The sequence below is a fragment of the Myotis myotis genome, unplaced genomic scaffold (genome assembly GCF_014108235.1).
Source record: "Myotis myotis isolate mMyoMyo1 unplaced genomic scaffold, mMyoMyo1.p scaffold_m19_p_11, whole genome shotgun sequence".
In the NCBI taxonomy this organism is placed as follows: Eukaryota; Metazoa; Chordata; class Mammalia; order Chiroptera; family Vespertilionidae; genus Myotis; species Myotis myotis.
The window spans coordinates 1,495,906-1,508,787 of NW_023416315.1; the positions used below are offsets into that span (position 1 = coordinate 1,495,906).

Consider the following 12,882-nt stretch of genomic DNA (forward strand, 5'->3'; position numbering starts at 1 on the left):
AGCCTGGCTGCGAGGCTTGGACCTGAAACAGACGGCGTCAGCGGGCGCCCGGTTGGTGTCGTCCCCGCTAGGTGCTGGGACCCACCTGAGAGCCGGCGTCCTCACAGGCTCCTGTTCCCGTCAGCAAACATGGACCCCGAGGCTCAGACAAGGCAGGTAAGCCCAGCGTCATCCCGGGACCGGTCACTCCACGGCCAGCAGCCGAGGGACAGCACTGCGCCCGCAGAGAGGGAGTCAGGTGCCTGAGCAGCACAGGGTGCTGTAGGCGGAGCGGCCCGGGTCTGCCAGGTGTGTCAGGCCCACCGGACTCAGTGCCTCGGCCCCTGGGCTCTGGCTGGGAAAGAACTGGAGCCAGACGCGGACTGCAAGGGGCGGTTATTGGGCAAATGGGAGGCAGCCATGATTCCTGGGAGAAACGGGCTCAGGAACGAGCTCTGGGGGAAGGAAGGGCCTGGGGCTGGGCAGAGCGAGCCCATGGTCCTGGGCCTGGGCTGGGGGCGGGGAGAGAGGGGGGCAGGGGGCAGGCACTGCTCCCTGGAGGAGGTGTTGGGTCCTGCATCCTGAGGGTTTAAGGGGGAGCTGGGGGGGGGGGGGGCAGGGATGCGCTCAGCAGAACATTCAGCAGGTCCCAGGCGTCTGCTCTCAGGGCCCAGTCCCCACTGACGGGCTAGCCGGCACGGGCAGGGTCAGGACCCACTGCGGCTGGTCCGACGGCAGGCGGCAGCGTGGCTGGTTCTGCTGCTTCTCTGGGCCTGGAGCTGGAATACGACCGAGGCCTAGATGTCATCTGAGGGTGGGAAGTCGGGGGCCAAACCGCCTGGCCAGCAATATGCTGGGGAGGAGAGGTCAACCGGGGCGAGGCACCCCTGCAATGGACTGTCCCGCCTGGTGACTGCACCTGCCCTCGTCCTGCTCTGCCCGTCCGTCCGCCTGCCGGCAGCGAACGTTGCTTTTACTGGGGAGGGAGATACCGGTGTCGCTAAGAAGTACCTTCGTTTGCCAAACAGCTTCCGATGCCTGAGCCTCGGGTTTGCTCAGAGGTGACAGCTACAGGCGGTTTGTTCAGGCTCTGCCGCTTGGTGTCATCTATGCCGGGGGCGGTGTGAACCCGTGGCAGCACTGCATGCTGGGAGCTGGGGGTGGACACAGTTGTGGGGGGAAACATGGTAAGGAAATCTGAAAATTCCCTTCCAAGTCGTGTGCCTGGCTTTGGTGATGGAGCAAGGAAATGTGCTGAGGAAGACGGGTTCAGGGGGATCAGGAAAACGGGTGGGAAAAAAGCCCCAAAATAAAGGCGCAGCCGGACCGAACCGTCACTGGCCATTCTTTTCAGTGTCAGCCACGGTGTCAGCCAGAGACACGGCACAGCGTGCGATGAGCCTCCGTGGCTGTGGCCGCCGGGCAGACAGTGCAGATGTGGCTGTGGGCGGCTCTGCGGCAGCGTGCTGGGACCCCGTGCCGTGACCCTGTGCCATGACCCCGGTGCTGGGACCCCAGTGCTGCAACCCCTATGCCACGACCCTGGTGCTGCGAGACCCCTGTGCGGCGAGACTGTGTCTGTCTGGCTCCCCATCCCCACCCCAGCCCCAGGTCCCACACGGCACCCAGAGCAGGGCGGCTCCCAGCAACCAAGGTCCCCTCCCCAGTGAGGCCTGGGGTCCCACTGGGCCTGCCTGGGACCGAATCCTGAAAGCCGCCTTCAATATTCAAATTGTGCAGCAACTTTCACTTCCCCCGGGGCCAGGCCACTCTGCCAGGGAAGTCGCATTTGCCTGCGGCACTGCCTCCCAGGGACTCTGGGCCTCAGGGTGTGGGAACTGGCTCCTCCAGGCCGAGGCCGCGGGGTCCCGGAAGGTCCCGGGAGGTGCCTGCGCCCACTGGTCCGCCCTGACCTCCAGTCCCCTCCCGACCATCCGCCTCCAAAACAGAAACCGATGCTGGTGGCAGCGGAGGGTGGGATTTCCACAAATGGGGAAGGAGCGGCAATGCCCACGGTAGGTTCTTGCAGGATCATCTCCTCCCAGAGAAAAAGAGGAAAAGAGGCAAATCACTTTCCTCTTGCTTCTGCTTCTCCTGCAGAAACTGCTTGCCTCACTTCCTCTGCAGTTGGAGAAACGCTCCTTGTGAAAGCTGCCATTTCCACACAGTCCCCGCTTCCAGGCGCGTTTTGCATTTCAGGATCCGGCCCCCACCAGCCCGGCCCCTGTCCCTGTCCAGGGTGTGAGCGGGTGAGCGTACGGCATCTCCCTGAAGACAGCTGACTCCAGTCACCTGGTTCTTCCTTCAGGGGAGCGTGTGGGTCTCCCAGGACCCCAGGGCCAGGCGGGGTGTGGTTCTGGAAGGTTCCACGGGAGGACTGGAGACCTCCCAGCATTGCCTGTGACCACGTCCACCAGCAGCAGCCACTGAATGTCCAGGCTTCTGTGTGCCCTCAGGGCACGTAGCCTCAGGACGCCAGCAGCAGGCACTCAGGGCACCTAAGGGAAGTCGGGCAGCTCCCCATCCCACCCACCTGGGGGACACGTGGGAGGAAGTGCCTGGAACTGTCCTCCGGGGAGCGAGCTGCCTGCCTCTGGGCCCCGGGCTCAGGTTCTCAGGGAGATGCATTAGAGGCCGCGGAGGCTGAAGGGAAGCGGCCCCAGCCTTTACCCCCTCCCCCCAGGCAGCACCCCCCTCCTCCTGTCCGGGGGACCCAGGGAAGCACCGCCCATGTACAGGGAGCCAAGGCCCTGGTCACACAGGCAGGAACCCCCCAGAGCATTCTGAAATCTAGTAAACTCAGCATACATTCTTAATAAATTTAAGTGAGGTACATCAACATAAAGTGAAGGAACTTACAGTGGGAGCTTCAGCAAATTAACTGAACATTCCGGGCGTCGGAGTTGGAGTTCTTCAAACCACAGGCACATCTGCTGGGCTGCAGTCCGCGGCCTCTGGAGCCTGGAAGCTGAGGGGCGCGCTCCACCTAGTGGTGAAGGGGCGCGCGGGCGGGACGCCAGCCTGGCTCCCAGGACAGGCCCCAGCCCAGGAGCCCCGCGGACGGACACCGGGCCCAGCGCCTCGCCCAGAGGGACAGGCTGCGCCCCGGGGGCTCCAACGCACAGGCCGCCCAGCAGGACGGTGGGACAGGCTTGCAACCGGCCGCCTCGGGTCCTTTGCTGATGGTTTGTCTCCAAACACCCCGAGCCCGTCGCTGGCTATGCTCCTCCTGAGCAGTCCTTGCATCGATGTCGCTGACACCAGGCGGCGCTCCCCACCAGGGCTGCCGGAGGGCCTGGCTCGGCCCCGCCGCTCCTAACTGGACAGAGGCCCCCACTCCTGGCTCCCTGGGGGCACACCCTGGCCCTGCCCGCCCCATGGCCTCAGGTTCCCCGAGCCCAGGTCTCATTTCTCAGCAGGAGCAACAGTCCCTCCTCCCTCCCATGGCCAGTGGCCGGGTCTCCAAAGCGAACTGACCACAGACGGGTCCACAGGAGAGGCTTGTGATTCTACTTGAGTTTTACATGGAATTGGGGGGGGGGGGGGCGGGCGGTAAGGACTTCAGAGAAAGACAAAATAGCCAGGCTTGGAGGCTGTTGTCCATGCGGACAAAGGTCAGGTTCCTGCTCGTCTCCCTTCGCTGACCAGTGGAGAGGCCCTGAGACCCAGCTCGCCACCCTCCCCCCCGTCATGGTGCTGCCTGGAGCAGCAGCCACATTTGGTGAAAGAGATTCCTGGCAGAACGGAAGCCCACAGCAAGTCTGGCGCAAAGAGCTCCATCCTAATTTCTGCAACTTCTTGTGGTCTGAGATTTTCAAATAGAACATGTTCTAAGTGAATAAAAAAGATATTTTAATGAGACCAAAGACACGTGGGTGAGCTGGCGAGTTTCGGATAAGGGTGGGATCCCGGGCAGACCCTCTCCTGTCCACCCCCACTGTCCCCGCGGGTCTAAGCTGACGGTTTCTGCCGGTCCGTTCCTCACACTCAGCCTCCGTGGACTCATGGGCTCGCGCCCGTGGACGAGTCTCACCCACAGATCTTCGCAGACCACCCTCCTCGGCCTGAGGCCTCGTTTCACCAGGGCCGCCCGTGAGCGTCCGTGCTCTCACTCCTCCCCGTGAGGTTTCGCTAAAAGGACGCACAGCCCCTGCTTTTCCCGAGACACCATGTCCTGGCCACAAAGCTCTTCATTGGACAGACACCGAGAGCCCTTACTTCTCCAACGACTACTCAGGGCTCGCATGTCAGAGCTGAAGAGGAGAGTGGAAGGGACAGGGTGTTAGCAGGCATGAGCCTGTCCCTGGCGCTCCCAACTCCTGCTCTCCTTTCCTCCTGGTGACCCTTAGGAAACATTATTCTTATGGAAAACCAAGCACAGGAAGCATCAGGAGGAGACAGGAGCACCAAGATTCAAATTCCAGCACCTCAATGGTTACACAGGGTGAGCACAGCAGGCTTAGTTGTTCGTTTGGAACATACAAGAATAAACTGTCTCGCACACTCACACTGTAAGCCTACTTCTGCCCAGCCGGTGTTCTGTACCAGGCAGGGCCCAACCCGGTTCTGGGCCTGGACGCGCGGGTTCTCTCACACCAGCCTCAGCGCTGTCCGGTTACAGCACTTCCTCCTGTTCCAACCTGATAAGCCTCGCAGAGGCGCTCCTCTAGTCCATCACATGCTTTACCAAGTTATCAGGGAATTGGTTCCCTTGCTTTTTAAAAAATGTCGTAACTTCTCTAGACCATGATGAAGCCTGTGCTACGTCCCACGTAAGTTGGCACATCTGCTGCGGAGGAAACACTACCCCGAGCCCCCCACTTCTTGGACTAGGTGTTCCTGACTCGATTCCTCAACTTGGGTGGACTTCTAGAAGCGTCTTAAGTAATAAGTTTACCTCCAGTTCCCCTTGCTAACCGGCCTATTGCGAGCGTGGCTGCAAGAAAGACAAGCCCGGCTCCTTACTTCACAGCGTTGCTCAACCACCAGAGTTACAAGCGGGGGTGCCCCAGCCTTTTGAGGCTCATCGCCCCTCCCCCCTTGTCAGGCAGTGATGCCAGGCCGGTCTCCCGGCCCAATCTCGGCAACCCGATTGCTGGTAAGTGAAAACACTGACCCTCGTGACCAAGCGAGAGAGATGCACTTCATCAAGAGAACTTGGGAGCCCCGTGCAGCGCGGAGAGCCTGACGCTCAGGGTAACGTCTGCCCCCCACACCAGAGTGGAACCGAGTCGGCGAGAGCCTCAACACCCATTAGAGCAGGACTGGGCTTTTCCAAAGCACAAAGCGCTCACAAAAACACCTCTTTCCATTTCTGTGTACAATCGCATTTTCCAATCTAACTCAGATCGGTCGGAAGGAATAATGAGATGCCAACATATTTAGTTTGCATCTAAGCTTATCCATTAAAATAGATTTATCTGCACCATTTCCCTTAAATTGCAAACGCGTCCTGGTTTTACAGCAATTTTCTGTATTTTGTGAAATTATGTTTCCGGTAGCTTATCATGCATTTGCGCTGAGGCGCTGCACTGGGTCAGAGGGCATGCGCGGCCGGCCCGGCTGTTTCTCCCGACGTGAGTCACCCTCACCTGTCCCCCACCCTCCGGGAAAGTAGGTTCATCAGGTCTGTGGTCACAGACGGAGCGTCCTGCATGTGTCGCCTGCTCGGATTCCTTTGTAAATGGGTTTCTGGCCACCCCGCTTCCTAAAATGAAGATGAAATCTGTGTGTACCTCACAGCTACTGTTTAAAGCAATTTGACAGCTTTGCTCAATCTGGAGTCGGATGAGTGACTGTTGGCTAAGGATTCTGATGAGAGGTTTGCTTCATTTTTTAGAGATTTATTTAGCATTTAGTCGTTGTCTTTCCAGCCCCGTGTCCACGTGGAAGGCACGCTTTCTGAGGAATTTACTGCAGCTTTCAATGCTTACCCCTAGCCTATCACCTGCTAACAACCCATTGGCACCAAAACAAAGTACACAAACGGTCACTGCTTAATTACTCATGTTCCATACTTGAAAAATACTATTTCATCGAGTCTTTAAAAATTACAAAGAGTGCATCGTTGCTGGAACCAGTCACAACACCGACACTGCACGTGAGTCCGGGGAGGGGTCCCAGCTCCCCTCGCTCCGGGCAGCAGCGGGGAGTGTCCCGGAGCCTCCTGCGGACGTGCAAGCAGCCTCGTCCCTGAGCAGGAGCCGGCCCTCTCCTCGGGATGCAATGCACGGCATCCACGAGGTTTCAAACCATGTCGTGAACCCCATCAACAGGCTAACAATCCTCCGTGGTCGCAAATTCAGGTTGTGTGTTTTCTCACATCTTAAATGTTTCAATGACCTGATCGTGTGGCACTGACATCGAGAAGAGAAACATCTTTTGGCAGATACAACCCCACTCCTTCCAGAAAGGCTGGGCACACCACACTCTCCCACCAGGTGTGGCCATGGCCCACGCTCCAAATCCTACTGTGAACTCCCAACATTATCACACTTTTCTGGTGCTTTAATAATTTCTAGTGTTTAATTTCACATTTTGGCTCCATGTTGAAAGGTGAATGACTGGTAGGAAAGATCAACGACTAGGCAGTCAACATATTTTCGTTTACAGTAAACAAAAGGTACACAGCCCAACGTCCTGCCCGAACTACACGCCCAAGACGGACTCCGTGAGGCCATCCCCACGACAGAGTCCGAGGGGCCGTGTCAGGGAAGATGCTGCCGATGCCACTAACATGGGAAACGGTGAAAAATGAGGCTACAGAAGAGAATGCTGCACAAACACCAGGAGGAACTGTTCCCAGTGCTTCCCCAAAGGGGCGGCAGCAGCCATTCCCTTTCCTTCCTCTGCTACCTCCAGTGTCGCGCTTCCACAATGAACACGCATTATTTATACAGCAGAATGCGCCATCACAGAAAGCTGCAAACACTTACTTTTGAAAGATACCACTTCTCCAGGCTGCCACCTAGCGTCCAATATGTATTGTCAGACAACAGCTGCCCCTTAGGAAGCCATTCCCCGTCAGTCTGTGGCACACCTGCTCTTAGACCACACTCTGCTCTTCCTGAACATGTTTCACTAGCTGGTCCTGCTAAGAGAAGACAACAGTAAGAGCTCACAAACCGAAGTAAAAACTGGCACTGTCCCTCGAGTGTTCGGTGAGATCTTACATCTTAAACAACAGTGAGTGAGCCATGCTGTCTCGAACGTAAACCACAGACTAGCAATAAAAGATGCGTGTCAATCACACAGCCTCGTTTACAAGGACTCAGAGCTCAATCTGGGCTCACCGTTCATCCCACTGCACAGCTTGAAAAGAAGGACGTTAGAAACCAGACAAGACCCCTCGCGTTGGGTATGACTAGGTGTACACATCAGGGAACAACTGGAAGAAAATCAAGCTCCTAGCCACCCAGGCTGTCAATTGCAATTGCTCCGTCTGCGGTTCCGGACTCAGGACACACACTCCCAGGACCACGGATGAAGCCCCAGGTTCCCGAGCTCCAGGCCGGGAAAGGCTGTGCCACGCTCTTTAACTCTAAGGGTCCTGCCTACTTCCCACAACCGAAGGTTCTGTCCCAGTTTTCATAAAGCTCTAGGTCTGTGGGAGAAACGCTGGGCCGTACAGTTCTGAACGCGTTGTCGAAGTCCACGTAAGCTATGGGTGGGACCTGGTCCGCCGTTATGGTGGCGATGTCGGCGGCCTGTAAGCTGCGAATGGGGCCGAGGGACGCCTCTCGGCACAGCTGCGTCATGTCGGCGCCCGAGAAGCCTGCCGACCGCTGCACCACCAGCTCGATCTCCTCCTCGCGGAGGCTGCACGGCTCCCTGGACATCAGGCGTGTCACTATCTGCTTCCGGGCTGAGGCCTCCGGGAGGGGGATGTAGAGCCTTTTCACCAACCTCCGCCGGGCGGCCTCGTCGATTTCCTGAGGCCGATTGGTTGCTCCCACGACTAGAATGCGATCTTCAGAAGACGTGGTGGCTCCATCCAGCTGAACCAGAAACTCAGTCTTGATCCTCCTAGAAGACTCGTGCTCCCCATCTGCCCGCTGGGATAACAGGGAGTCGATTTCATCAATGAATATCACAGCGGGCTGCTGGCACCGCGCAACCGCGAACAACGCGCGGACCATCTTCTCCCCCTCGCCCACCCACTTGGAGGTCAACGAGGAGGCCGAGATACTGAAGAAGGTGGCCCCAGACTGACTGGCGATGCACTTGCCAATCAGGGTTTTCCCAGTCCCAGGAGGCCCGAAGAGCAGAATCCCCTTGGGCGGGCCCCGCAAGCCCGTGAAGATGTCGGGCCGCATCATGGGCCACACGACGATCTCCTTTATGGTGGCCTTGGCGAACTCCACCCCCGCGATGTCGTCCCAGGTCACGGGGGGCCCATGGTCCATAATCTCACTCATAATCAGTTCGATCATCTTGGGCTCCAAGCTCTTCAAACGCTCGTCCACGGGGGGCGCTGGCTCTGCGGGCCCGGCACTGTCAGGCTTGTACTGCACCCCCCCATGCGCATCCCCCCCATCTGGCTTAGGCACAGGAGGGACAAACTTCCCAAAAATTCCTCGGGATCGACTGGCGCCCAGGGACTTCTTGACGCCGACGCCGCCATAGGAAGGCGCTGCCGCCCGGGCAGGCGGGTGGTGCTTTTTCTGCTGCTCCACCCATAGCTGCTCCTTTGCGGTTTTAAAGGTTGGCAGGCCGCCTTCCTCCCGGTGGCCGTTCCCCTCCGTTTTCCTAAGAGCCTCACTCAGGGTCGGGGCAGAAAGGGCTTCGGCGGGGCCAGAGCCGTAGAAAGCGCTCCTGTCCCAGGGGCCTTCACCGCCGGCAGGAGAGCGAGGCTGACGGGGTAAGAACAGACTCAGTCCCGGGCTGGCTTTTGGAGCGCTGCTATTTTCCTTCCTGACATTTCCAAATAACGGGGTGGCTAAGTCACCAAAGGGTGCTGAGAACATGGGACACGTCTTGGGGGTGTTAGTCGCCACAGGGGGCTGGGCACTCAAAGGGCCCGAGGGACCGCTCTCTGGGACGTCCGGGGTCCAGCCTGTACCGTGAGCTGGCTTAGTCAGTGGGTCGCTCTCCCGAGAACCACCACAAACGCTAGACTTCGGAGGGTCGGGGACCACGGCCCCTCCATGGATCACGACGGAAGCATCAGCAGGGGCCAGCAGGGAGCCTCGGAGCTTCTCGCCAGCCCGCATCATCTCCTGCACACTGCGCATCTGGAAGACATTACTCATCGACAGTCCCGACTGCCACTTGTGACTGTCTGTCTGCTGCGCTCTTGCTACCGTTAAAACGTTTTCCGCATAGTTATTCAAGCCGGTTTCCACGTTGTCAGAATCAATGATGGCCGAGTATTTCTCTGCATATTTCTTGAACAGTTTGGAAGCGCAGACCTGGGAGATCTCAGAGTTGGCCCACGCATACTGAACGCGCAGCACCTGCGCCCGGTAGGCCTCTGCCTTCTGCGCGGCCGTGCACGTGCCAGATGTAACTGCAAAGTAGCTCTTCTGCCATTCGCTCAGGTGCACAGCCCGGGAGCTCGGGGCCTGCATTTTACAGGTCCTACAACAGAGACAAAGGGAAAGCGTCAGGAGTGACTAAAGGAGGCGCAGGGAGACGTTTAAACCTCCGCTCACCTGAAAGAAGGGACACGGGATCTTTCATTTATAAGGTAAATCTCCAGCATTTAAGATATAAAGACCTGACTTGCTAATGCTGTTGAACTATTTTAGTAATAACTTTCCGCACAAATAGGGAAAACATTCATAAGGGAAGGATTTAAAATTAACCTGCAAAAGGAAGGCGCCACGGAAGGAGCTACAGACAAACAGCAAAACAAACCAAGCCTGGGGTGGAAGTCGTCTCCAAGGAAAAATCACAGGAATGATCTCAAGCCTCTTATTACCGAGCCTTAGGGTTCATCTGTAAAGTGAGAGAGATCACTGAGCGCCAAGTCACTCCTCGAACATAAACATGCCCTGAAGCTGTCACCAGCCCTCCGGCACACGTAGGCGCCGAGGCTGGGGTGTGAAGGAGCCCCGAGACCAGAGCGGCAGCACTGGGGCCGGAACCGCACAAGAGCGCTCACTCCAGGCAGCTGCACGTCGGGTCCCATGTGCAAATGCCCAAAGGGCAGAGCGGCTAGACCAGGAATAGGAACTGCTGGCTCACTGCGTGCTCATAAGGCCGCATTCAGGAATGAGCACTTCACACACGAACCCCGAGGTGATGAGGCTCTCGCCATTTCCGATTTCACCTGAAGCATTAAAAAGCGAAACCTTCATGATACAGCAGCCATGGGAAACGCACAATCTGCTGTAAAGTGCTTAGATTTTACATTTCTTCCCTCAGGTAATCCTTATCAGCCTCCATGCGTTAAGGCAAAATTACTTTAATACAATTACAGATGAACGTAGCCTGTGGCTGGATGTGGAACTTACCTGCCAACCTGCAAGGAAAATGTGTAAGAAGCTTTGAAGTCTCCTAACAGCACTGCATAAAGGAAAAACCAAAAACCTGTGTATTTTGAAATTTACCGTCTGAGTTACTTGTGAATACAGCTTAAGGACCATGTTTTATAGTTGTGCGTCTCCCATAATGCCTTACAAAGAGCCTGCTGCACTGTAGACAGGTGTTTGTGAGTCTTCGCTAAGAACAGTAAACGTAAGCCCTGGCTGGTGTGGCTCATTGACAGAGCACCAGCCTGCACACCAGAGGGCTGCGAGTTCGACTCCCAGGCAAGGGCACGTACCTGGGCTGCAAGCTTGTTTCCCGCCCCGGGTCCCCAGCCCAGGTCAGGGTGCATGCCGGAGGCAACCAATGGATCTCTCTCTCCCTCCCACCTTTCCACTCTCTCTAAAAGTCAACAGGGGAAAATATCCTCTGGTGAGGATTAAAAATAAACTTAAGACTCAAGGAGATTCTAATTTGCTTAAAGCTGTAAGGGTAAAGAGTCAAAACGAGAACGGACATGTGCCGACCATCCCGCATCCCACACCGTTTAACTTATTTTAATCTCTTTTGTGCAGCACTGGGAATGGGAGATTGAAGGAGAGGTGAGTTGGTGCAGGTTTAGCACAAACCCCTCTCGCTGGGGACAGCCCTGCCACCTGCAGCCCTGGGACTCCGCACAGCCGGTGCCCGCTGCGCCCGCACCCCTTTCTGCTCCGCATCCCGAGCTCCCAGCATTCACCGCGGAGTCCCACTTCTTCCTTGGAACTCGGCGGCTCGTCCAGCACCGCGGACGCGGCGGACACAGCTGCGGGCCGGCACTGCTCGCTGGCTCGGCCACTGTCCTTCCACGGATTCCGAGTCCCCGGCATCCTTCCGGCGTCCCCGGACCTAACGCTGACGCTCGCCCACCGCACATGGGCACCGCGTGCCCCTTTCCCCACCTGGAAGAGCCCCTAGGCCAGTGGTCGGCAAACTCATGAGTCAACAGAGCCAAACACCAACAGGACAACGAGTGAAATTTCTTTTGAGAGCCACATTTTTTAAACTTAAACTATATCGGTAGGTACATTGTTATTAACTTAATGAGGGTGCTCCTAAGCTGGCCTTTGCCAAAAACGCCCTCAATCTGATGGAGGTCCTTCGCTGAGGCCGACCCTTCCAGTCTCCCGTCCACACTCGCCTTGTGTACTTGTCTCCTTTCGTCCATCCTCTGTATGTCCACACCATCTCGGCGTACCTTTCTCCATCCTCCACACTACATCTTTCACTCCACAACGTTCCCTAAAATTAGCTTAATAAACTTTAAAGTTTTAAGTCTTAGTTGAACTATAGGTACGTTGAATAAAACTCGATATCATACTTAATAACGATATTACTTCCTGATAAAATTAAATTCCTTACAATCTACCCTACAAGCTCCATAAAATTAAATCACAATGACTGGCCCAGGCCGAAAACCGACTTCTGCGCAAGGGCCACGAAGTTTCAGTCGCACTGTATGTGCGCACACGTGGTATTTTGTGGAAGAGCCACACTCAAGGGGCCCAAGAGCCGCATGTGGCTCGCAAACTGCGGTTTGTCGACCATGGCCCGAAGGTAAGGTGTGCTCTCTCGCTGCAGGGGCCGCCGCAGGTCAGACCTGCCCCTGCCACCTCTCCGTCTCCCCGCCTCCGGGGTGGGCACCGGGCCGGAAGCTGCGCAGGCGCGGGCGGACCCTGCAGAACCTTCCAGACCCGGAGCGAGCACCCGGGGCAGCGCGCCAGGCCGTGGCCTTGCTGTGTGCGCAGCATCCGGTCTCAGGGTCCCGCAGCGCCCCCTGCCGGACGAGGCGTCCAACCCCGAAAAGTGCTCCGACCAGCCGACCAGCCGCCCCGCTCGCCGCGGCCCCGCCCCAGGCCCCGCCTCCTCTCCCAGCGGCGGGGACCCTGGCGACCTCGGGTCATCGTCGGAGGGGGCCGGCAGCGCAGAGCGGCGCTGGGGATCTACACGAGGCTCCGGGCGCAGAGGCGCCGGCAGCAGGGCCCGATTCGCCCGCGCGGACGGGCAGTTGCCCCTGCCCCCGCCCCCAAAGGGGAGTCACCTGCAACACTAGCGTGGAGGGCACGCCCCTGCGAGGGCCGCTCCAGGGTCCGGCCGTCCCTCCGCCGCCCAGGAGCCCTCGCCCTGCCGGCCGCCCCGGAGGGTCTGCGGGCCGAGCTGGCCTGTCCGCGCCTCTCGCTTCCGCTCGGACCGGCCCCTCCACTCCACGCCACCCGGGTCCCCACAGACCTGCGGCTTCCAAAAAGCCCGCGGACCGATGTGCGCCTGCGCGCTGCGGACGTGCTCGGCCCGGGCCGTGCGTGCGTCTGTGCGGGGCGGACGCGCGCGTCGGGGACGAGGCTGAGCGTGGGAGGCGGGGCTGAGCGCGGGGGGCGGGGCTGAGTGTGGGGGCGA

General features: G+C 58.1%; 1 protein-coding gene across 1 annotated transcript; it reads right to left on the reverse strand.

Moving 5' to 3' along the window:
* Positions 1 to 5,806: 5,806 nt before the first annotated feature.
* Positions 5,807 to 11,799, reverse strand: FIGNL1 (fidgetin like 1). Its single transcript, XM_036327218.1, has one exon. It carries the CDS (start codon positions 9,546 to 9,548, stop codon positions 7,533 to 7,535), a length of 2,016 nt encoding a protein of 671 aa, XP_036183111.1. The 5' UTR covers positions 9,549 to 11,799; the 3' UTR covers positions 5,807 to 7,532.
* Positions 11,800 to 12,882: the final 1,083 nt, after the last annotated feature.